The following is a 24,289-nucleotide window of genomic DNA, read 5'->3' as shown; positions in this document are numbered from 1 at the left end:
TAAACCAAAAAGATCCAAATGTTTGCTGTTAGTCAAAGTCATGCCTCTTAGTAAACTGTAAAAGTGAAATATATATTTCTAGCTATAAAGCTAGCTAGACATAACTATTGAACAACACAGCAATTTACAGTTCATATTTAGATAATGAGAATTCTTATCACTGGCTTACAGATTATCAATCAGACTCATCCAGCTTTAAAGACGCAAAAGAAAAATTGGCAATAAGACCGTTTAGAGATATAGTGATAGTATAAAACATTAAAATAAGTTTGGATTTTTAAATAAAAAATATGTTGTTTCAATTGAATTTTGTGTAAAAACCAAAAAGTGACAGAGCCTATAGATCAAATTAAATAAAAATGTAAAATATAGTTAAAATTATGTTTTAGTTGTTTTGATTTGTCTGATTTGATGAATGTAATGTAGCTGTGGACAACATAAGCCCAGTTATTAACATCTAAATGGTGCCTGAAGTAAGCCAACAGGCAGACTTTTATTATGAAAAGCCGAGTAAAGTCCATTCCACTTACATAATCACTTACATAATCTGCTGCACTTATGTTTCCTGAAGCCTGCAAGTATCACGTAGTCAGCTGCTGTCTGTGCTTTCAATCATAGGTGGGACTCAATCAGAGCAGTGCACTCTGGGAAACATATGAGGCTTGTAGCTCAGGAAGAAAAGCATGCAGTCAATTATTTCAAGAAATGGATGTGAAACTCCAGAGCCAGTGAAAGCCGAAGTGAAAGGTAAGTTTGAACCATTAAAGAGTTTGTAAAATGTTGAGTCTGTTGGTTTAAAGAGTCATTAATAAATTCAGCTTGCTCTTTTGGAAGGTTTCCACCTGAACAAACAAAAACAAAACATACAGCTCAAAAGGTTAGAATAGGCTCAAATAGACTGTCTGCTGACATTACATTATGTTTTATGTTAAATTAGAAACTTTGCAGCTTTTATTGGTCATATAGAGGAAATCCTGAGTAGATGTTTGTTTTATGTGCTTTGCATGTGTCAGACTGAATGGATGACTCAAGTCAAGTCATAAGCTCTGTATATATTATTATTATTATTATTATTATTATTATTATTATTATTATTATTATTATTATTATTTACCTATTGTGTGGCACTGGAGTTGCTGACCATTTAATGATTATAATCATGGAGTAGTTTATTAGTAGTTACATTTCATTATCCTCCAAAATTACCTCACAGTGAAAATTCTTAAATGCAAATGTTCCTTTATCAATACCTTAACCAGAACCATTTTCCCATTTTATATATAAGAATCATAGCTGTGGTGTCTTTAAAACATGGATTTATGGAGATATTTAAAGGACACATGGGGCTTTAATTTTGCATAAATTAATTTCTGGTGGATCTGACTTTGCTTCAGTTATCACTGAAATTAGGATTGTGGCCCTCTATCACTTATTTTTATTGAGCTCTTCGGGTTAACAGTTCTTTCTTAACCTAACGTCCATTAAAATGAGTTTACAACCTTTTGATCACTTCACAGTAATCCAAACCCCAAATGTGTAGTAAGATAAAAAAGTTCCACAACTCCACAATGGACCTTTTGGTTAGATTGCTTTCACAAAGCTTCTGTGTTAAGAATGGATTTAAAGCCCATTAACAGTGGTGTTTGTAACCTTTGACCTGCAGGATCTGTCCCTTCCTGGCTGCAGGGCACCCTGCTGAGAAACGGGCCTGGCCTTTTCTCTGTAGGTAACTCTGAGTACAACCACTGGTTTGACGGCTTGTCGCTCATCCACAGCTTCACCTTCAGCAATGGTCAGACTTTGATAAACCTTCAGCATCATTTAACTGTTGACTGTCAGTTGTGCTGAATATGTTCAATGTTCTGATATTGCTATTTCAGGTGAGGTGACTTACAGAAGTAAGTTTCTGAAGAGCGACACCTATAAGAGAAACATTAAGGCAGACAAGATTGTTGTCTCTGAGTTTGGCACCATGATCTACCCTGATCCTTGCAAAAACATCTTCTCCAGGTAAAGCCCATCCAGATCATGATCTTACAGAACATATAATACTCAGATTTCAGATCTTTCTAGTTTCAGTCCAAAACAGACTTAAAAAGCTCAAGTTCAGCCCATTCAGCTTTTGTCCACTCTAGCTTTCTATGTTTAGTAGACATAAGAGATTTTAAATCTGGAACCGAACAAGTGTAGTACATCTAAAGTCTCTGCTTCAATTTATCATGGATGGATATCACAGTTCTGTGTTAGTTTACCTAGCATACAACAAGAGCTAAATGGATGGATGAACATAGAAATCTGAATCAAACCTTACAAGTCTTGTGGTCTTGGTCCATTTGGGGTTTGATGATTTCAGATATGTACAGACCACTTTAAGTAAACTGGGACAGACTAGCCAAGACACTTGAGGTTTTTCTGATGTTTTTAAATCAGAATATCTGCTTCAATTCATCAGTTCATGAAAGTGCAAAATGCAATTCTCTGGGTTAGTAAGAGGTTTACTTGCATAAACATTAGCTAAAGACGTTTGGTTGATTGGATATTTGTTTTCTTAGGAATGTATACCAATACTGAATTATTTCAGCTGTGTGCCCCAAAAAAACCCTCCACGCTCTCTCACCAGGGCATTCACGCACCTCCAGAATGTCATTCCTGACTTTACTGACAACAACTTGATCAACATAATTCGTTATGGTCAGGACTACTACGCTTCCTCCGAGGTCAACTACATAAATCAGATTGACCCTAACACCCTGGAAACTATCGGCAGGGTAAGTTAGTCTGCACATACTGCCTGGGAACGTTTTAAAAAGGTTCAGGTTTTCGTTAAATGGTCCACTGTTGAATGCCCAAAGGTAAAAAGTAACTATATGAGTTTCGTTTAGCACCACAGTTGGATATAATGGCAACAAGCATCTCTGTGAAAGATTTGTCCTTCCTCAAATGTACTGCCCTGTATTAATTTCAGAAAAACTACAGGAACCACATTGCCTTGAACCTAGCAACGGCTCATCCACACTACGATGAGGAGGGCAATACGTACAATATGGGGACTGCTATTATTGGTTTTGGCCAGCCAAAATATATGATCTTCAAAGTCCCAGCTGATGCCTCAGGTATGGTGTCTGCAGTAATTCATTCTGTCCTGTTTATTTCTGTTCCTAAACTTTAAATCCTCAAGCAGTAAAGTTACTTATTGGCCATTGTGTGCTCCATGAGCCACGTATTCGTTTGATTACAACTTAGGTTTAATTGATTTATGACACCACAATCAGACCTCTCAAAGAAGACAGTTGATATGAACTGTTACACTATGTACGAATAAAGTGAGCTACAAAGTATGTGTCACTGTAGCTCACTTTATTTTCATTTGCTTCATTTACTTTCATTTACTTCATTAATGATTTTTAAATTATTGGTTCTCCCTTTTTAAAATCAAGAAATGAAGACAAGTGAACAGAGTAACAAGCAATTAAAGTGAAGCTTACAACACTGTGTTGACTGTTTCAGATAAAAATCACAAAAAGTCAGCGCTGAGGAAAGTGCAGCACATCTGTTCAGTCCCTTTTCGCTCCTCACTTTTTCCAAGCTACTTCCACAGCTTTGGCATGACTGAGAACTACATTGTGTTTGTGGAGCAACCTTTCAAACTGGATATTGTCAAACTTGCCACTGCCTACATCAGGGGGGTCAACTGGGGAGGCTGCCTCAAATTTGATCAGGATGATATGGTAAGTCTTCCAAATTTTTATCAACTCCTAATAGTGAAATTATATATAAGTTGTCATTTAAGCTATTAAAAAAAAATCTACTCCGAGAAAAACAATGTTCCCTTTAATTTTTCATGTGTCTAAACGAACACACAAACTCCCTGAGCGGTCCCTTGGACCACTGTGAGCAACAGCAGACGTGTGCACTGTGGTCACACATGCAGTGGCATGTCTAGAAAATTTTTGTTGGAGGGGCCAGGTAGGGGCACAGATTTGGAGAAGGGTGGCAGATGTAATTGGCAGATAATGTTAAAAACAATTCTACCAACCGTTAACCATAATTCAATAACCCTATAAACCTAATAACTGAATGCGCTTTTAACTCTTATTAGAATGAGATTTTAACCACTACGGTGCAAAGTTTTTAGATACTGCGTTGATGAAGTACAAGAGATACAATCAGTCAGTGTTTATTCAGCAGTCAAGGACATCAATATTTGCATAGTATTTTTACTGACATGTAGTGCACATATGTTTTGGGCAAAAACATTTTTGAATATTAAAATACTAACATTTTTAACATACAATTGGCAAATTAGCCGATGCCAATGCAAAACCAATGCCTATTAAAAAATAAGATAATCTTCTCACAAACTGGTGTTTGATTTTGAAACAGGAAAAAAGTGGGGAAACAAATGAAAAGACTAACATTTGAATAAAACCTGAAAGCAAGTAAATACTTTATATGCTGCCTTATGGTAAACTTTGGTAATATTGATGTATAAAGAAAAACACTGGCTGATGATGAAATACAGTCAGCTGGCATGGTGACACTGCCAGTATTAACCTGCAGGGCTGGACTGGGACAAAAAATTGGGCATTTTCACTACAGACCAGCCCACCAGGTATTAAAGCCATAAAGCCTTTGAATGAAAACAAATGCTGACATCATGACCAGCAGCTTTTACAGCTGTGGCTCCAGCAAACATCAGCTGATACTAGAAATTAATATTAAATAAATTCTAACAACAGCTGATCAAGCTTAAACATGCTGCTGTTGTTTAGCGTGACATCCGCTGGTTTCCTGTTTCTGGCAAAGTGGGCGATAAATAAACAAGAGAGAAAAGCCGATCAGCTGATCATTGATCAGTTTCATGATTGAAGTAGCAACAGAAGAGGGGGGGGGGGGGGGAGAGAGAGAGAGAGAGAGAGAGAGAGAAGTGGCAGCTGTGCAGCGTAAAGACAGAATAACTCCAGCTTTGTGTCTTTTTCCATTCTAGCTAAAGTCCGGGATGAACTGCGTCTCTTCTCAGCTCAATACAAACGCGTAATATTTTCTCTGAATGAGGGACCATTCCATTTTTAAGGAGCCGTTGGCAACTCTACTAACTAACCTTATGAATAAAATAAAGTTCACTATCAGTAACATCATAGCAACCGAACAGCTGTATAGAAACGTCATGCTAGCTCACGCAGTACGAGTTATTGTAACTGACAGTAAAAAGTCAGCACAACGAAAATAAACTCCACCTAAACTTGGTTTATATCTGACCCAGATAGACTGCAGGTCATAACTTCTTACCTGAAGTTCAGTTCACCTGATACTCGGACCGGCGGCTGCCTCGGGTCTCTCCTCCTCCTGCCTCCCCTTCCCTCATCCACCTGTTGCCTCTGTGGAAGCTTTGCAGCCACCACCAAACAACAGAGTTATTTTTACACATCGGCCAGCATCTGGCCAATCCACCACCTCTCATTGTTCATGCAGTTACAAAAAAAATAAAAATAAATAAGTCATCAGCCCACCGTGCAAAGTCTGATGGCTAGTCCAGCTATGTTAACTTGTTAATCTTTCACCGAAAAAATGTTTTCTGCGGTGCCGTCTTTTGTGCTTGGCTCTCCTACCTTTGCTAACATGATGCTCATAGTGCAGAAGCCGGTGCTGCATTCACTTACCCTCGGATATCTGACCGTCAATGTGAAACCATAATCGTACATTTGATATTTTATTAAATTTTATTGTTTTAGCTTCGGGGTGGCCATTCTGGTTGGGCTGGACACGCCACTGCATACATGGTTTATTAAAATAATCAAATTACAGCATTATGGTAAATGGCCTGCATTTTCTAGTCCCTAAAAAGCGCTTCACATTACATTCAGACACTGGCGATGGCAAGCTACATTGTAGCCACAGCTGCCCTGGGGCGCACTGACAGAGGCGAGGCTGCCGGACACTGGCGCCACCACCACCAGTAGACAAACATGGCTACTGGCATGCTGCCAGGAGGCAGCCTGGGATCGAACCACCGACCTTCAGATTAGTGGCTGACCTGCTCTGCCACCTGAGCTACAGCCACGATTTTGTCACTGAAGTGGATACGCAACGGGACATCATAGCGTGGCTCAAGCATGTTCATCATAGTTTAAACCCCTTGTTTTGCACAAGGGAATATGACCTCCCGTCTGCAGCTAAATATGGAACGCCAGGAATGCCATAATGAATTAATTAAATACACCATTAAATAATTAATTAAATGTGGCAATAATTAATTAAAATTGGAATTAATTAATTAAATAAATAGTTATGACACATGTAATTAATTAATTATTGACACATTTAATTAATTATTTATGTATTTCATATTTTAATTAATTATTGACACATTTAATTAATTATTGACACATTTAATTAATTATTTATTGACACATTTAATTAATTATTTATGTATTTCACATTTTAATTAATTATTGACACATTTAATTAATTATTTAATGATATATTTATTTATTTCATTTTGGCAGTCCTGGCGCCTGGCTCTCATCATGAAATAATTTTATCTGTCAACCTCACCCATCAAACTCAGGGGGCGGGGTTAACGCTGATCGACTCAAAACCATTGCTTTGGCCTGGTGGCCATTGTTTTTAGCACACAACAACCAACATGTGGAAACTAACAGAACTGAACTTTGAAAAACCCTGTTTGTGTGTGTCACCAAATACAGTTTTAATATTTTTTTAGCCGAGAATGTAGTAGTTTAATCTTCATGTGTCTGGTCGGTTTCTCAAGATACAGCCTCTTTGCAAAAGTGCTTCGATGATTTCGGAGATGTCTGCCCAGTCTCACGGCAAAGCGTGGATAGACCCGCTCGCCTCGCAAGCAATCGAGCTGTTATTACCACCGACAAAGCTCAGGCCCCGGTACACAGCTGTAATAACCCCCGCTGACACGGACTTATTTTACTGAGGTTATATTTATCGGGGTTTTATTTCCTGATGTTCTTATGTGTCCTACGTGTTTCACTCGCCAATTCTGAATTATAACTAACATTAAAAACATGTTTAAGGAGGAGAGAGAGCAAATAAATTCGATTAACAGCTGATCTTTGGGTTTTTGTTCAGTAATCAGCGTGACCTGTGTATAAACGCATAAAAGAGATAACGTTGGTGTTTCCTCATGTAGTAACTGCTGGCTTTAACTGTACAAAGGTTGTTCGAAACTATGACACATACAGACTTCATGATGTTCGGCTAATATTTTTATTGTGAATATTAATCATGAGGGTAAACGGACCTGTACACCACAGAGCGAGGTCAGCATGTCCACGATATCTTCAGCTCTCTGAGTTAACCCAGAGTTTCCCAGCTGACTAATCTAACTGTCATCTACGAATAATTCACGGGTCATATCAATATGATTTTACAGAAAAGCATCCTTAATACTGCCAACTATTCCAGAGACGTGAAAATCTACAGCATAAAGAACAAAAAATATAGCAGTCTAACGCAACACTGTAACAGAGATGAACCGTCAGTTTGTCAAAGTGGAATGAAAGCGATTAGTTGAACAGGTGTTCGTGATCTGTGTTTTCTACATTTTCATCAGCGTAAGAGACTCAGCAGTTATAACAGTTATACATTTAATAAATTACCAAATGAACGCAAGAAACGAGCAAACCTGTTCCGACAATTTGAGTTTGTGTTCCCTCAGCTGCAGACTCGCTGCTGTTTAAATGTTTGAGAGGAAGATTAGATATAAAGCAAACGTCAAACATAGACTCAGTCTGCGTTCACATTTGATATGAGGCCAGGACGGATAATGGCTGTGTCCTGTTTTAAGATCATACATGTAAAATTGTTGTCTGACCTCCGTCGATCCAGCCGCTCAGAGTTAACTGAACTTGGATAAATTATAGTTAAGGAGTATCACAGATAACACCCACGTGAGCTGTGTGACTGTTCACCACTACACTGAAATCAGTAGGCTATTACTGAAATACACGTGCTATTTCATAAACTATGATGTAAAGTCCTACTAACATGTTTAGTTTTAAAGGACACCTTCCTGCCTTTAGTCTAATTCATTAGCAGTATTAGTTTTCTTCTAACATCCAGAAGTCTGCACCATGTGTTTCATAGTTTGTAACAAACCTTTGACAGTTAAACATAACATGACCGAAAAAGCAAAAAAATAAATAAATGAATAAAAAGAGAGAGAGAGAGAAAAAAAATCACACAAATTATATGTTAACCTCATTTATTTTTAGTTAAGTAAACTCTAAAAATTCTAACAGACAACTGGTGCTTAGAATACAGTTGAATAACTATTAAAAAACAGATGATATAATATTTCTGTCCAGGTTGCAGTCTGCATTATGAACATGTAGTTGGAAACTCTGCTCCTCTCGGTGGAAATGCGCCTTCTCTTTCCTCTTTGTATAAAAACATTTTAAAAGTCAGTTTAATCTCAAAATTTACTGTTAAATCCAAAACACACCAGATAAAGAAAAGCGAATGGTTCAGTCTAACACATGTGCCAGTGAACCATTAAACGTCTGTAAAACTGTGCAGTTATGAAACGTAACTTTAACCTCAGCCAAACCGATTTGCTCAGTTGTAAATAAAACAGCGAAGTAAACGTGACCCGACAGACAAAACCTGAGTGAATTAAGTCCAGCGTTTAACCACTGAGAGCTAAAACTCAGGTGAGGTTTCAAAGCTGTGTGCCGGTGATTGGACGTCAGCCGCTGATGAAGTGGGTTCGCCTATAAAGTGCTCTGTTGGGAAACAAGCTCCAGCAGCTCTGCGCTCGGGAAAAACTATATTTACTTATCTTGTGCAGAAAAATGTGCTGACGTTGCGTAATATCGAGCACCGGCTGCCCAGTTAAACTGTGACTATCACCAGGTAACGTGGGCGTGTTTCTTGAATTAGCAGCAGGTGTTAAACAGCTGACAGGTGAGGAGGAGGATGCATGCAGGTAAACTGAGGGCCTGTTGAGCTGATCGCTGGTTTCGTGAGAAAAATGTCAGCTCGTTCTTTATGTTACAGAAGCACAGAGACACAAGAGCAGGTGGAAAGACACGATCGTTCGGTGAAAATGAGAATCTGCGAATGCAACACGTGGAACACGGAGAGTGGAATATGTAAACAAACCGGTTAACGTAACCCCCTCGGTGCACTCTGCATGCTGACTGTTAGCAGAGCTACTGAAATCTCTGAAAACATCTGAGCACCTTTGCAAACATGTTCTATGTTGACAACCTGACCCGACATGTGAAGATTACAGCGCGACATTCGCAGCTAAAACACAGTTAAAAGTGTAGTTGGTGACAGAAAAACGGGGTATTTTAAAACTACACCACCAACATTGCTGCCTGTGATTTGAAATGCATTCTGGGATACCTGGCTGCCCCAAGTCTACACAAGCAATCGATTATCTAGGATCGACCTGTTTTGACTTACTTTGCACGGCAACCAATCAAATGTTAGAGAAGCTGCATGGGCAGCGTTAACCCCGCCCCCTGCGTTTGATGGGTGAGGTTGACAGATAAAATTATTTCATGATGAGAGCCAGGCGCCAGGACTGCCAAAATGAAATAAATAAATATATCATTAAATAATTAATTAAATGTGTCAATAATTAATTAAAATGTGAAATACATAAATAATTAATTAAATGTGTCAATAAATAATTAATTAAATGTGTCAATAATTAATTAAATGTGTCAATAATTAATTAAAATGTGAAATACATAAATAATTAATTAAATGTGTCAATAATTAATTAATTACATGTGTCATAACTATTTATTTAATTAATTATTTCCCATTTTAATTAATTATTGCCACATTTAATTAATTATTTAATGGTGTATTTAATTAATTCATTATGGCAGTCCTGGCGTTCCATAGCTAAACACCCCAGTAGCTTTTGTAATAGCTTTAGCCCGGTCGGATTGGGCAGCAAAGGGCTGCTTAAACGCCGCAAACTCCTCTGCTCCTCCACTTGGACCGCTAGCACTGACCATAACTATCGCTTGACAGGCTGACCACGCGCACCATACACATACTTTTTTTCCTTCTTTTTCAAATCTTCGGATCACGTGCGTGTCGAACCGTGGAGTGGGATCGGTTCGGATTATGGATCAACCGTGATCCGTTACACCACTAGTTAACACTATTGGAAGTAAAAATAACTTGAACTCCAATTTTGAAAATACAACTTTCTTTTCTTTTATAAAGCTCTGACTTGTATTATGAGTATGGGTCTGTGGTCTGGGAGAGAGTCCTGTAGCTCTGTCTGCAAAATACAGTATATAATGACCAATGTTGGACAATTAATTATATAGTTACTTTTTTGAAAAAGTAACTGAGTTATGCAAACAACAAAGGTTTTTGCAGCTGTTTACCTAAAAATGCAGCCAAGGCGGTTTTTTAAATAAACATTTTAAACTATTTACAGAACAATCAGCTGTTCTGCATCAAATTTGATGCCACACAAATTATTTGTGCCACTCCAAAAAATAGTTTCTGTCCACTATGAGATAAAGGATAACAACAGCCTGATACATGCAAACGCTGTTTTTACAGTTTCTTCCTGCAGTAAATATAAATAACGATAGTGTTCAGGAAAAAAACCAAACATTGCAGATATTTTTATCATAACTCTGGTTTTACGTGGTCTATCAACACAATTTAAAAACTGGTATAAAGTCCACACTTTCCGTCAATTGTTCCGTCTGTCCTGCTCACATCTCCAATGGTTGTACACGTTGTCATTAACATGGCTTCACTCCCATCAGCCGCTTTGCTGTCGACACATAAGCTGTCATAGCCTGTCAACGACGTTGATTAGCTGCGTAGGAATGGGAATCGCATTATTGGCTGGACTATGGGATAAGGTGGCATTGTTGTAATCCCATATGGGAGCAGCCAGTCACTTACTGACTAACACTGCAAAACAGAATGGTTAACGTTTTAATTTTAATTTCAATTTTGGTGCGCAATGCAGATTTTCTGTGTGCATAGACCGTGCCAGCAGTGCGCGCAGCTTAGAGGGAACGTTGGAGAAAAACTACACCGACAGTATATACTGATTATTTGTGGGATTCCACAGGGCTCTCTCCTTGGCCCTTCACATTTGTAGTTTAATGTGCAATGTTGGTTTTCTGTGCCACTGTGGGCACCATAACAAATTGAAAAACATAAAATGTTACATACCATCACTCTGTTAAAGCATGCTGCCTCCTTAAAACCAAGCAGAAACGTCTGGGCTGAAAAATGAAGCCAGTGGTGAAGTACCAAAAATTGGCGATCTTCTTTTTGCAGATCTATATTAAAGCTTGAAGTTTGCATTCTAGCCTGAACAAATGCCAGGAAACCAACCAAATAATTGTATGCACTGCCATCAAAAACATAACAGGCAACAGTGTACTACAAAAGTACACTGCACAAAAGCACCACTAACATAGTATAAAATTATTTATACAAATTTAAATCATCTTAAGATATGAAATAACACAGAATAGTAGCGATACCGCAAATACTGAGTTTGTCATTTTCTATTTTGCTGGATTTACTCATTATGTAAAACTAGACTGATTTAAATTTTCCACAACAAGAAATTGCTCATTGCTGATTTGAAGTCTCCCAAGAAACCAAAGAAACAATGGACTAGTACATTTCTGGTAATACAGGTATTTGAGGTTTTCCGTAGTACTGTTAGCTGTTTTCTTTTGCAGACTTTTTTTCATATCATCAATAGAAAAACAGGAAAGAAAATCTCCACATGTTTTCATGCCGATGCCCTGGTGGTTTTTCACCACATCAATGCCTATGAGGATGACAGCCATGTGGTGTTTGACCTGATCAGCTACACGGACAGCAACCTGTACAACATGTTCTACCTGGAGAACATCAAAAAAGAGACTAGCAACTTCATCCAGAGCCATAAGAGCTTCTCCCCACCATCCTGCCAAAGATTTGTTATTCCACTCAACATCAACAAGGTATAGTTAGAAAATTCACTCACACTTACATTCTATTTCATCAATAAATAACAATTTGCCTGTTCTTCAGGAGTCTCCCAGGGGATCTAATCTGGTGACTCTGACTGACACAACGGCTCAGGCAATTTTGCAGGAGGACGGATCAATCTATTGTCAGCCAGACACCCTTTTTATAGGTTAGTCATCCACAAAGTGACTGTCATTAAACACTGTCTGATCCACCTAACGAGTCTGATTCCTCTTCAAGGTTTGGAGCTGCCTGGGATCAACTACAAATTCAACGCTAAAAAGTACAGATATTTCTATGGCTCCAGGCTAGAGTGGTCTCCTCATCCCAACAAGGTGAAGCAACATTATTGATTATCGATTTATTAAATCAATTACATTGCTTTTGGGGTGAACAATTATACATACATGAACCACATTTCCATGTGGTTAACACTGGACACCAAATGTGATTTTTTTCCTAAACATTTATCCTTCTATCTTCTGCTGCTTATTGGGGCCTGGGTCATAAGGGTAGGAGTCTAAGCAGTTGAGCTCTCGCTCTACTGGCCACTACCTTCATCGTTCCTAGGGGGGATATCAAGCTTTTTCCACACCAGCTGAGAGAAATATTCTCTCCAGTACGACCTGGTTCTGCCTGCTGGTCTATTCCAAGTTGGGCATGCACCTAGAAGCTTTTTTGCCCAGGATGCATGCCTAAACAACCTCAATTAGTTCCTTTTAATGTGGGCATCCAAGCTTCCCACTCTTTCTGAGGGTGAGCTCAGTTGTCACTTGGAGGAAGCTCATTTCAAATAATCAAGCTTTTAAATTGTCAAAATGTGTCCATAAAGCATCTGAAAATGAAATTTTATGGTAATAATGAAGCAGCTAGTCTAAGACATGAACCCGAAAGTCGTGAGTTTGACCAGTTTTACGACTGAAAAAATAATGGTCTGGATTTTGTTTTTAAGTAGAAGGATTCCCCTAAGATCAACTTGCGTAAAATGCAAAGCCAGAGACAATGCATTAACCAGCTCCTTCTTCCAGCCTTAAATAACCTATATGGAAGTAGGACAAGACAAGCAAAACATTTTAATATGCATTCAAATGAATTAAAGCAAGCTCCCTCTAGTTTAAATGTACCCAATTTCATGGATTAATTATGGTCAAGGCCAGTGGCGGTCCTAGCCCGTTTGGCACCCCGGGCGAACACTCCCTCTGTCTCTATTGTCTCTATTAGTATTTCGCAGCAGGAGTACAGTCTCTGTCACTGGTCTTAAGAAGGTTTTAGATGTTCCTCCAGAAGTGACCTTTACCTCAATCTTTCTGACATGTCCGTCTTAGCTAGGAAAAGTCTCAACAACCACCCCCATGGGCCAGTGGTTTCTTTTAGCTCGACTGTCCTTTAGAAGAACTAGATCTCCCTTTTGAAGATTTTGACTCACAGATTGCCATTTTCTTCGCTCTTGGAGTGTTGGCAGGTACTGTGTTTTCCAACGGTGCCAGAAGACATTTGAAAGATGTTGCACTTGTCTCCATTGGCGTCCGAACAAATCTTTATTGTCAAAGTGTCCGGGTGGTGTAGGTGGTAATCCAGTTTTCTGCGTAAGGAGGGTAGCAGGCGTAAGAAGAAAGGGGCAATCTGGATCTGACGAGACTGGTAGTAGCGGTCGAGAGTTTACAATAGCGGTTACCTCTGCTAGAAGAGTAACGAGAACCTCATGGGTCAACAGGCGAACTGGGTTGACAGTTAGCATAGAGTCCAGTATGCGCTTCACGATGCCGATCATGCGCTCCCAACTTCCTCCCATATGAGAACTATGAGGAGGGTTGAAGATCCATGTGCATTCATTCTTGGATAAAAAGTCTTGAAGTTCCTGGTTGTCACAGTGTTTTGAAGTTATTTCGAGCTCCTTGCACGCTCCCAGAAAGTTGGTCCCACAGTCGGACCTCAGCTGCTTTACTGGTCCTTGGATAGAGATGAATCGTCTCAGAGCATTGATAAAACTAGACTCCATCGTCTCGATGACCTCAACATGAATGGCCCTGATGCCCAAGCAGGTGAAGATGACGGCCCAGCGTTTGCTGCTAGCAAGGCCTCCTCTTGTTCTCCGAGAGCTTATTGTCCACGGTCCAAAGACGTCAACTCCGACGTAAGTAAATGGGGGGCAGACTGTCACACGATCAATGGGTAAGTCTGACATTTTTTGCGTTTCTGTGTTCCACCTGAGCTTGCGGCAAATTACACAGTGGTGGATGACTGACCTGATGCTCCGTTTCCCACCAACAATCCAGAAGCCAGTGGATCTCATGGCTCCCTCTGTGAAATGGCGCCCCTGGTGCTGCACCTGTTGGTGGTAGTGTCGGATTAGTAGAGTAGTTAAATGGTGGTTGCCTGGGATGATAATGGGGTGTGCTTCGTCGCTTTCCATGCTGGCTTGTGAAAGGCGACCACCAACCCTGAGACAGTCTGCATTGTCTTTGAAAGGAGAGAGTTTTCTGAGAAGGCTCTGTTTTGGAATGTCTTTTTGGGCTTGAAGACATGTGAAGATGTCAGGGTAAACCTCGTGTTGAAGACCACTCAGAACAACGCTCTTTGCCTTACTGTAATCTTCTGGACTAAGACTTTTGCAGATATGCCAGCCATGACACTTTTTTGGGGAAGTGCTGTTCCTGTAACACCTTACAATATGAATGAGCCTTGCTATTGCTCTCAACAGTGACCCTCAAGTAGAGAAAGACGCAAATTGTCTCGTTTCGAGGAAAGAAGCTGCGACATTGGTTGAAAGTGATGTCACTGTTGGACGGATCTCAGGATCTGATTCAGGATTGACTAGTTCAAAGGTATGTTTAGTCACTTCAGGGGTTGATCTCAGTAGGTAATCTGGTCCTTTGAGCCATGTGCTTGATGAGAGTGCACTAGCTGGGATTGATCTTGAAGCTATGTCGGCCGGGTTAAGCTCTGTTAGAACGTAGTTCCACTGCTCTGGGTTGGAGGATTTTCGAATCCTCTGTACGCGATTGCATACGTAGACGTAGAATCGTCTGGATTCATTCTGTATGTATCCAAGTACCACTCTGCTGTCTGTGAAAAATCTTGTAGAATGGAAGGGAACATCAATTTCCTCTGTGATAATGTCAGCAATCTCGACAGCAAGAACAGCTGCACATAGCTTGAGCCTGGGGATTGTTATTTCTTGCTGCGGTGCGAGTTTTGCTTTGCCAAACATGAATCCCAGTTCATTGTTGCCTTCTGAGTCTGTTAGCTTGACATAGGCTACTGCAGCGATAGCTTTCGTAGACGCGTCACAGAATATACAGAGCTCCCTTTTTTCTGCACCACTGAAGGATATAGAGGTGTACATTCTCGGTATTCTGACTTCTTCGAGAAGTTTCAGGGACTCTTTCCATGTACTCCACTCTTGGAGCAACTTTTCTGGGAGTGGATCATCCCATTGACATATGTCTGTGGAAAGTTCTCTAAGGAGAGCTCTGCCTTTGATGCTGACCAGAGCTGCAAACCCGAGGGGGTCAAACAGACTGTTGACAACTGAAAGTACCCTTCTGCGGGTATAGGGCTTCTCAGCGGTGGACACTTGAAACGTGAATTTGTCTGTTGCAATGTCCCAGCTTATTCCGAGGCTTCTTTGCATAGGTGGAATGTCAGCTCCTAGGTCGAGGTCTTTTAGACCCTTGGCTAGATCGTTTTTGTGGAATGCCTTCATTACATTCACCTTGTTGGATGCAATCTTGTGTAGCCTCAGATTAGATGAAGCCAGAGTGTCTTGAGCGTTTTGCATAACAGCAATGGCATCAGTACTTGATTGGAAGGAGGCGAGACAATCATCTACGTAAAAATGTCGTTCCACCAGATGTTGTGTGGTGATGTCTTGCTTGTCTCGGTCCTCTGATGCCCTTCTGAGTCCGTAAGTTGCAACCGCGGGCAACGGGCTGTTGCCAAAGACATGTACGGTCATTCTGTATTCCACGATCGGTTGATCCATGTCATTGTTTTGGTGCCAGAGGAATCTCAAAAAGTTCCGGTGGTCCTCCCTGACCACGAAGCAATGGAACATTTGTTTGATATCGGCTGTGACTGCCACCTTTTCTTCATGGAGTCGCATCAACACACCCAACAAGCTATTGTTGAGGTTGGGCCCAGTAAGAAGAACATCGTTGAGGGATACTCCATTGTGTTGTGCACTTGAGTCGAAGACAATGCGCATTTGTTCCGTTTTGCGCGGGTGGTACACTCCGAAGAAGGGGAGGTACCAGCACTCTTCTTCTTTAGTGAGTGGTGGCGCTATCTCAGCGTGGCCATTGTCAAACAAAGTTTGCATAAAGTCTGTAAACTGACCTTTTACCTGAGGGCGTTTGTTCAGCATGTGGCGTACCGATGTAAGGCGTTGCATAGCCTGCCGCTTATTGTTCGGCAGCCGTGGCCTGGGTGAACGAAAAGGTAGTGGCGCGACCCAACTGTTAGCACTGTCCTGGTAGACTTCCTTATCCATTATCTGTAAAAAGGCCCTTTCCTCCTGTGAGTAGCCGAGGCTCTCGTCCAAACTTGTTTGTTTGAAAACTGTTTCTCCAATCGAAGCGTGCTTTGTTTGCATTGGGGAGTTGACTTTGTTGTAGCATTGCGAGTTGAAACTTTCCTTTACCTGAATGGCATTTTTGCATGGAAGGAAGTGACTTGGACGACCATTGTCTAAGATGTTCGTTTTGAAGATGTTAGCACGCACGGGTTTGTGAGCTCCACCCAGGCAAACGTTGCCAATGATAACCCATCCAAGAGCTAGCTTCTGTGCAAATGGCGCGTTTGGAGGTCCATTGCGCTGGTTGAGAACTTTGTGTGCTTGAATAACGTCCCTTCCAATGAGCAGCATGATCTGAGCGCTCTTGTCGAGAGCCGGGATTTCGGTTGCGATTTCCTGAAGGTGGGTGTGGTTTCGAGCAGCTTCAGCTGTGGGAATCTCACTGCGATTGTCGGGTAGCATATCACACTCGATAAGTGTCTGGAGATCAAGACGTGACGTGCAATCTGCCGATTCCACAATGAAGTTAAAAGCTCTCCTCCCTGTCACTTCCTCTAATCCAGCACAGGTTCTCAATTTATATGGAAAGGAGTTCCTGGTGACGCCAAATGTGTCAAAAACCAATGATTTTGCGAGTGACCTGTTGCTTTGGTCGTCTGGGATGGCATAGGCCTTAAGTGTCTTTTCAGGTGAGTTCGTTGGGTAAATGAACACAAGGCAGATCTTGGCACATGAGTGACTTTCAAATTCACTTCCACAGACTTGTGTTCATGTCGAGATAGCTGTGGGTCGTGCTGCATTGCGCTCCCCGCCGTCAACTGTTATGGGCTCTGCAATAGTAGCTGTCGCAGTAGTCGTTGGTGCCAGTCCCGGATGAAGAGCTGTAATGTGTAATTTTGAATCACATTCTGTACAATGTATTTCTGACTTACATGTCTTTGCCTGGTGGTTTGTAGAAGCACAGCATTTGAAGCATATCATGTTTTTCTTGAGATAGGCCTTTCGCTCCTCCAGTGGCATTTCCCTGAATGCTCTGCATTTTTTGAGAGCATGAGGTCTTTTGTGGATAGGACATTCCTTATTTGGGTCCTCAATGTTTGTAGGAGTTGATTTCGGCTCCGTACTGACAACTTCGGTTCTGATGACTGAGATAGGTTCTCTTTTAACGTGTTTTTCGTAAAGTTTATTCGTCTTTGAAAGGGCAGGAGGAGGCGGCACAGACTGCCTAAAGCTGGGGTTGTTGTGCATTTTTGCTTCTCTACTGATGAAGGCCACAAATGCAGAGAATGGTGGAAATGACACACAATGGTCCTCTTTGTATTTAGAACCATAGTTCATCCATATTTCTTGCATAGCATAGGGGAGTTTTTCCGCCACTCGATTAATGCCTCTCGCTGTATCGAGGTAGAGTAGACCTGGAATGTAACCTTCACTCTTTGCGGCATCTATTTCTAGGAGCAGGTCCTGTAGTTCTCTCAACAGTTGTGGATCTTTGTATGAGATTTTTGGGAAACGGTCCAATCTGTCGAGCAGTGCGTTCTCTATAGCTTCGGGGGAGCCGTAGCACTCATTTAATCTTTCCCACACCTTAGCAAGTCCTTCAGAGGGATTGTTAATATGCACAGCTCTTAAACGATATGCATATTGCACTGATTCTGTGCCGAGCCATTTAATCAGCAAATCCAGTTCCTCACTGGCCGTTAGGTTTAAGTCACAAATCGTGTTCTCAAACGAAGATTTCCATCCCCAGTAATCTCCTGCCTTGTCACTGAACCTTCGGAGGCCACCGGTGAGTAAGTCGTGTCTTGCAAGAAACCTGGCTATGTCAGAAATGTTTCCTTGTTGCATGCTCACCTTATGTTCAAATCTCGGTGAAGTACCTGGTGACGTTTTCTGCATTAATTTCGGAGACTGGGAAACGTTTTCTCCTTTGTCAGTACTCAGAGGTTGAAGGACATATTCCTTTAAGGTGTCCGACCTGGTTGGCTCTTGTTTTGGCGTAAGGAATGTGACGTTTGGTGCAGGCATTGAATTATACTCGGTGTGGCCAATTGGGCTTGTGCTGTCTTTGATGATGAGCTGGTCTTTCACATAGTTAAACGTGCGTTCCAAAGTGTCAACCCTTTGAGGTACACGCACGTGTTCTTCTTCAAGATCATTGACTGCTGTTTCAAAAACTATTGCTTCGGCGTGTGCCGCTTCCGCATCACGTTCTTGTTGGAGGGCTTGTAATGTGGCCTCTAGACGTGTTTCCTCTACTTTAAGCTCTGCTTTCTTAACTTGCATTTCAATTTCCTTTTTAGCATATTCAGCTCTTTTGCGTACTGCTTCAGCTTTGGCTCGAGCGTTTAGGGCGGCCATACTGGCAGATGACCTACTTGTAGCTTTTGACCCATATGATTTCTCTGAACGGACAGATGATGCTTTATCTTGTCTTACTTCAGACATGGTTGATGTAGCTGAGTTGACGTAACATCCAAAGGTTGTCTTGTAGAAGGACGCTTTTTCACTATTCTGCCCTCACTGCTACACTGGATACAGTTATGCAGATAGATAAACTCCTCGACAACTGACAGGTGTATCGTCCCTTTTATTGACGCTGCCTTCAATATCAACAGAGTGAAACTACAAACAGAAGAAAATAAGCAATATTCAGTCTATATATTCACACGATAATGCAAATCAGTTGACTAAACTAGCTAACATTGGAAAGAAAGTAAATCTGAATACAGTACACCTTTAACCATAAAAGTGCATAAATAATAGCAAATATAGTTGCATTAACTCTTGTTCAACTTAAATACTCACAAGCGATGCTTTCTGTAAAACAACGAAGAGGATGGATGCAGATGTTTATCCGAACAACATGCTGAGTCAGTCTTTTCTCAAAGTGTGCTGCATTACTAACTCTACAGCTAATAACAAACAAATCTTAGCATGAAAGAACTGTAGTGACTCTTGCTGGTGGGAAGAAGAACTACACCAGCACAGAGCACCTGATGGCTTTGAAGTTTTCTTGTCCATCTTGGTTTTAATTTTGCACTCCAGTATGAACACAAATCCCCCAACTCGAGGATCACCATAACATAACCTAATAGACCCACCTTAGTTCACAGATTCACTTTATTTCTGAGATTTCACACAACCCAGGATTCAAATCATGAATACATAATGGGCTTGGATTTACAAGATTATGAATTAAATGTGCTCTATTTGGAAGCAGCCGGGCCCCCTCCCCTTTCGACGGGCTGTGTGTGAGACTTTAAATCATCAAACTGTAAATTATAAATTTTAAATTGTTATTGATCCCTTTACCCCTAGTCCTAAAGTGTATATTTATGTTCTTACTCTTCTTATATTTATTGTTTGTTTACTTTCACTGCTGTAAGTGGAGCCTCGTCGTCTCGTCTTTCTACATACTGGACTGTATGTAGCGGAGATGACAATAAAGTTTACTTTGACTTCAGCAGCGAGCAGGCGCACCGAGGGCTCTCGCACTCACTTTTTGTGTATAGAATTTTGAAAAAACATCGGTGCAAATTGTAAGTCTGTATCATAATGTCGGGTGTTTTCGTGTTTGTTGTTTTGTTTTTATTTTGTTTTATTTTGCGAGTTGGTTATTAGACGCTGCTCCAGCCAGCCAGAGAATCCCCCGCCGCCCCGCCCTCTCCTCCCTGTGCCGCAAGCAGCAGGCGCACCTCGCAAACGAAGGGCGCCCTTACTCCCAGCAAATGGGCGATAGAAAACCGATCAGTGCCTATGCCATTCCCAGTATGCGCTGGCTGATGTCGGGGCAGCATGAGTACGAGCAATTTTTTATTTTTTTTATTTTTTTTTTGCCGATGTCCGTGATGCCGCCCCCCACCACGATGCCACCCCAGGCAACCGCCCGTGTCGCCCGTATCTAAAACCGCTACTGGTCAAGGCCTCCATTTCAACATCGGAAACAGGGGGATGGGGTGGGGGCAGCTTTGGGAAAGTTTTGTAAGTTTTGTAGGAAAAATGAATTGAATATCAGTCAGTAACGCAAATTCTGTTTCTTTACATGAAAACGACAATAGGTATCTTCAAGTGCTAGAAACAACTACGACGCTGGCTGTATTTTATGCACTATAACTTCCACAGATGCACATATGAGGATGAACAATGTTAATCTTAATCTTAAACTAATCAAACTAAATCATTCAGTCAGCATTTTCAAACAAATAAAGTGAAAACGTCAGTTACTGTTGGCCTAGTATGGTGCTGAATACTCAAATCTGTGAGGACAGTGAATGCCTGAACCAAAATTAGGATGATCTATTTTAAGGTTGTTGAGGTCTGCTGCTTTAACACTATGACCCAACAGATCGCCAAGTTTGACATCGTTGAAAGGAAACACGTTGAATGGGTGCAGAAAGACTGCTATCCTTCAGAGCCAGTGTTCGTCGCATCTCCCGGAGCTGTGGAGGAAGATGATGGTGAGAGCTACGCTGTCAAGCACACAAACTTATATATTTAGAAACCACAATAATAGAGCAAAATGTGTATTTCCATTGTATTTTTTCCTTATCCAGGAGTCATCCTGTCATCCATTGTTTCTGCGGATCCCAGCATTTCTCCGTTCATGCTCGTGCTCAATGCCAAAACGTTTGAGGAGATCGCCCGAGCCTCCATCCCCACCACTGTCCACATGGACCTCCACGGACTTTTCATTCCCGCTGCTGATTCATCATAGTATTGAATCTTTTAAGTAAAGTAGACAATGAAGTCAAACTTATCTTTAAAAAACCTTTTAAGCAATGTCCAGTGTTAACAGTGGACACAAAAAATCTACTGCTACTCGCTTTACCTTTGCTAATCTTAAAGCACTTTAAAAGACAGATTTAGGGGAATGTATAGTATTAAAAATGCAAATGAAGTGAGATCAGCAATGTTTGAAAATCTCATTTTAGCTGCACAAAGTTTCCACCTCAGTCACGTGTAGAAACTTTTATGGTAAGTTAACATTTTTCTTTATTTCCAGAGATTTTATTTTGTAACATAAAAATGTTGAGAAATTAAGCATAAAACACAATTCCTTTAATACATAAAAGCTCTAACTACTCAACTTTTAGACTGAAATATGTCTTCTCATGCAAACAACAAACTTACTGTTTGCTGCCCTAATTAAAAACCTAATGACCCGAGGGGTCTCAAGAGAAAATGGCTACTGTGTGTTATGTTGTTATGATTTCCCAAATGAACCAACAGGAGATACTCATCAGACCACAAATATTGCCCTGTGGTTGGATGCCCCCACCAATCAGTCAAGTTTTCCTCCATCTTTCCTTTTGAGGTATTATTTCCTATTCTTCATCGAACTCAAGAGTCTAAGTATGGAGGCTTTTTTTGGCTGTACAGATGTGTATTTTGTGGTAGAGCTATATAAATAAACTAATCTGACTTAAATGTAAGTTATTTTGTCTTTTTTTTCCTTCTGCTGTGTTTCCATATTATTTATGCATGACCATATTTTGATATTTGCCAATACAGTTGATCATGATTGAACAGTAAGTTATAGTTACAACATCACCTGATGCTTCAGTTATTGATAATGTGGTGAACTGTAAAATAGAGATGCTTCAAACAAAATTCCAGTCAGGAGCTCGGCACAATTTCAAACTGGTAGAGAAATCAGCTCCTGAGTTATGGTGCAGATTGATATCAAAGATGGTAGAACGGATTCATCCTTGAGTTTGACATAAGAACTAAATTATTCACTATTCACTATATAACGGACTATTTAGTGACTTTGACATTTTGTGGTACTGCCTGAATATAAAGAGAGTTTTACTATAGTTTATGTCCAACAATCACTTTATTTGGTATACTGCAGTTGCTGCAGATTTTTTTCAGCTGTTCATCCATGATGGAAATCTCCCGTTCCAACACATCCCAAAGATGCTCTGGTGCCATTCGAGTAGAATGAAGTCCTTGTCGTGTTCAAGAAACCAGTTTGAGATGATTTGAGCTTTGTGCTATCATGCTGGAAGAAGCCATTGGAAGACTGGTGCACTATGGTCATACAGGGATGGACATGGTCAGCAAAAAATATTCACGTAGGCTGTGGTGTTTAGACAAAGTGCCAAGGAAATAACCCCATGCTATTATACCACCACCACCAGTCTGAACCTTTGATATAAGGAAGGATGGATCCATGCTTTCATATTGCTCAAATTCTAACCCTACCATCTGAATCTCACAGCAGCATGTCTCATCAGAGCAGGCAACAGTTTTTGCAGTCTTTTATTGTGGAAATTTTGTAAGCCTATGTGAAACTGTAGCTTCAGATTCCTCTTCCTAGCTGACAGGAATGGCATCCAATCTGTTGATGTGCATTCAGAAATGCTCTTCTGTATTCTCCTTCTTCTGCTACCTTGGATGTGATCAGTGATTACTTGAGTTACTACTGTCTCCCTATTAGCTCCAAGGGGATCGACCAAGTCGTTTTGAACATGTCTACATGCCTAAATGCAATTAGTTGCAGCCAACTGATTGGCTGATTTGTATTAACAAACTGTTGAAGTGGCTGGTGAGTGTATTATTGTTGTCTCTCACCAACAAACAGAAGATCATGTATGATGTTAGCAAGTTTACTGTCAACATTTTTGCTAACGTTAGCCAGTTAGCTGTAACACAATTTGACAATTGTTGGTTAGTAAATTTACCAGCCAGATGACTGACACTCATGCCACTTAACATTTAATTTACTCACAACCACAAACACCTTGTTTATCACAGTAATAATATAACAGGTATTGGTTTGTGAAGACTGAATGAAAAATAGAGACTTCAGGAAAATGAAAACATTTGCAATAATGATACTTCCATTGTGTCTATCTATTATAAATAGATTGTAAACATTAATTTTGATTCTTTCATTAGCACACTTACTTGTTTAAGAGTACAACATTAGAAGTGTTTTAATTGAACAGTACGAGCCCTGATTTAGACATGGTGGCCTGCCCTGTTACAAGCATTCATGCTTCTATTGGTTCATTGTGTGTTAATTCTTTTGATCATCTCTGCATGTTTTATATGCGGTGGCAGCTGAAACAAATAAAATGCAGGGACTTTTTCCCCTCCTGGGTGCTTTGTCTTTGTTATGGTCAGTTTTGTTTTCAGAGGTAGATATATTTTTATTTTCATTCCCTCACCTTCATTTTTACAGCTTCAGCAATTGCTCTCTGGGAATTTGACAGTTTTGAATCCTTATTTTGATGCTATAATTGTTACTCTATATGCTGGAGAATGATTGATCCTCTCACTGATCAATTCAAAAACTGCAGTAAAAAAAAAAAAAGAGGAAATGCACAGAAGACAGACGGCACTGAACAGGTGTATAGTTACATTTTCAGGAAGGCGCACATCAGGTTATTCTGTGAAGTTTCAGAGGGGTCTGCAGTTATGACATCGCTACAACGTAGATTTCCTGCTGAACCATAAACCCTCAGTAACTCACTGGAAATGTGACTGCTTGGCTAGCAGCACAAGTTTGTAAATATTTTCAACCAATCAATCCTCTGACCACTTGTGAGGCTAATAAGTCACCATCTACAGTGAAAACAATGACACATAAAACATAAAACAGTGTAACAATAATTTCAATACCTGATAAAGATCAGCTGCTTTTAGTTAGCTAGCACTGAGTTACTTCCGACACCACTGGTACTAATTAAGCGTCCACTCCAAGATAAAGACCATTGAAGCAGGATGTACACCAGCCTTCATGCAACTTTTTAACCATAAGTT

At 40.4% G+C, this 24,289-nt stretch overlaps 1 protein-coding gene across 1 annotated transcript; it reads left to right on the top strand.

Moving 5' to 3' along the window:
• Nucleotides 1-571: 571 nt before the first annotated feature.
• bco1l (beta-carotene oxygenase 1, like) lies at nucleotides 572-21,935 on the top strand. The gene is made up of 11 exons (XM_006800319.3): nucleotides 572-747; nucleotides 1,664-1,792; nucleotides 1,881-2,010; nucleotides 2,621-2,768; nucleotides 2,966-3,113; nucleotides 3,508-3,728; nucleotides 11,727-11,993; nucleotides 12,064-12,169; nucleotides 12,241-12,335; nucleotides 20,865-20,976; nucleotides 21,073-21,935. The coding sequence occupies exons 1-11, from the start codon at nucleotides 684-686 to the stop codon at nucleotides 21,231-21,233; spliced, it is 1,581 nt and encodes a 526-aa protein (XP_006800382.2). The 5' UTR covers nucleotides 572-683; the 3' UTR covers nucleotides 21,234-21,935.
• Nucleotides 21,936-24,289: the final 2,354 nt, after the last annotated feature.

The sequence above is a fragment of the Neolamprologus brichardi genome, chromosome 23 (genome assembly GCF_056152115.1).
Source record: "Neolamprologus brichardi isolate AB-2024 chromosome 23, ASM5615211v1, whole genome shotgun sequence".
NCBI lineage: Eukaryota > Metazoa > Chordata > Actinopteri > Cichliformes > Cichlidae > Neolamprologus > Neolamprologus brichardi.
Note: the sequence above shows the minus strand (reverse complement) of the source record. Positions and strands in the feature narration are given on the sequence as shown.

Excerpts from the sequence above, each read along its gene's own strand:
- bco1l (XM_006800319.3), top strand. The coding sequence starts at position 684 with ATGCAGTCAATTATTTCAAGAAATGGATGTGAAACTCCAGAGCCAGTG. Across the intron at positions 748-1,663 it reads AGTGAAAGCCGAAGTGAAAG|GATCTGTCCCTTCCTGGCTG; the intron begins GTAAGTTTGAAC and ends TTTGACCTGCAG. Across the intron at positions 12,336-20,864 it reads GGTCTCCTCATCCCAACAAG|ATCGCCAAGTTTGACATCGT; the intron begins GTGAAGCAACAT and ends ATGACCCAACAG.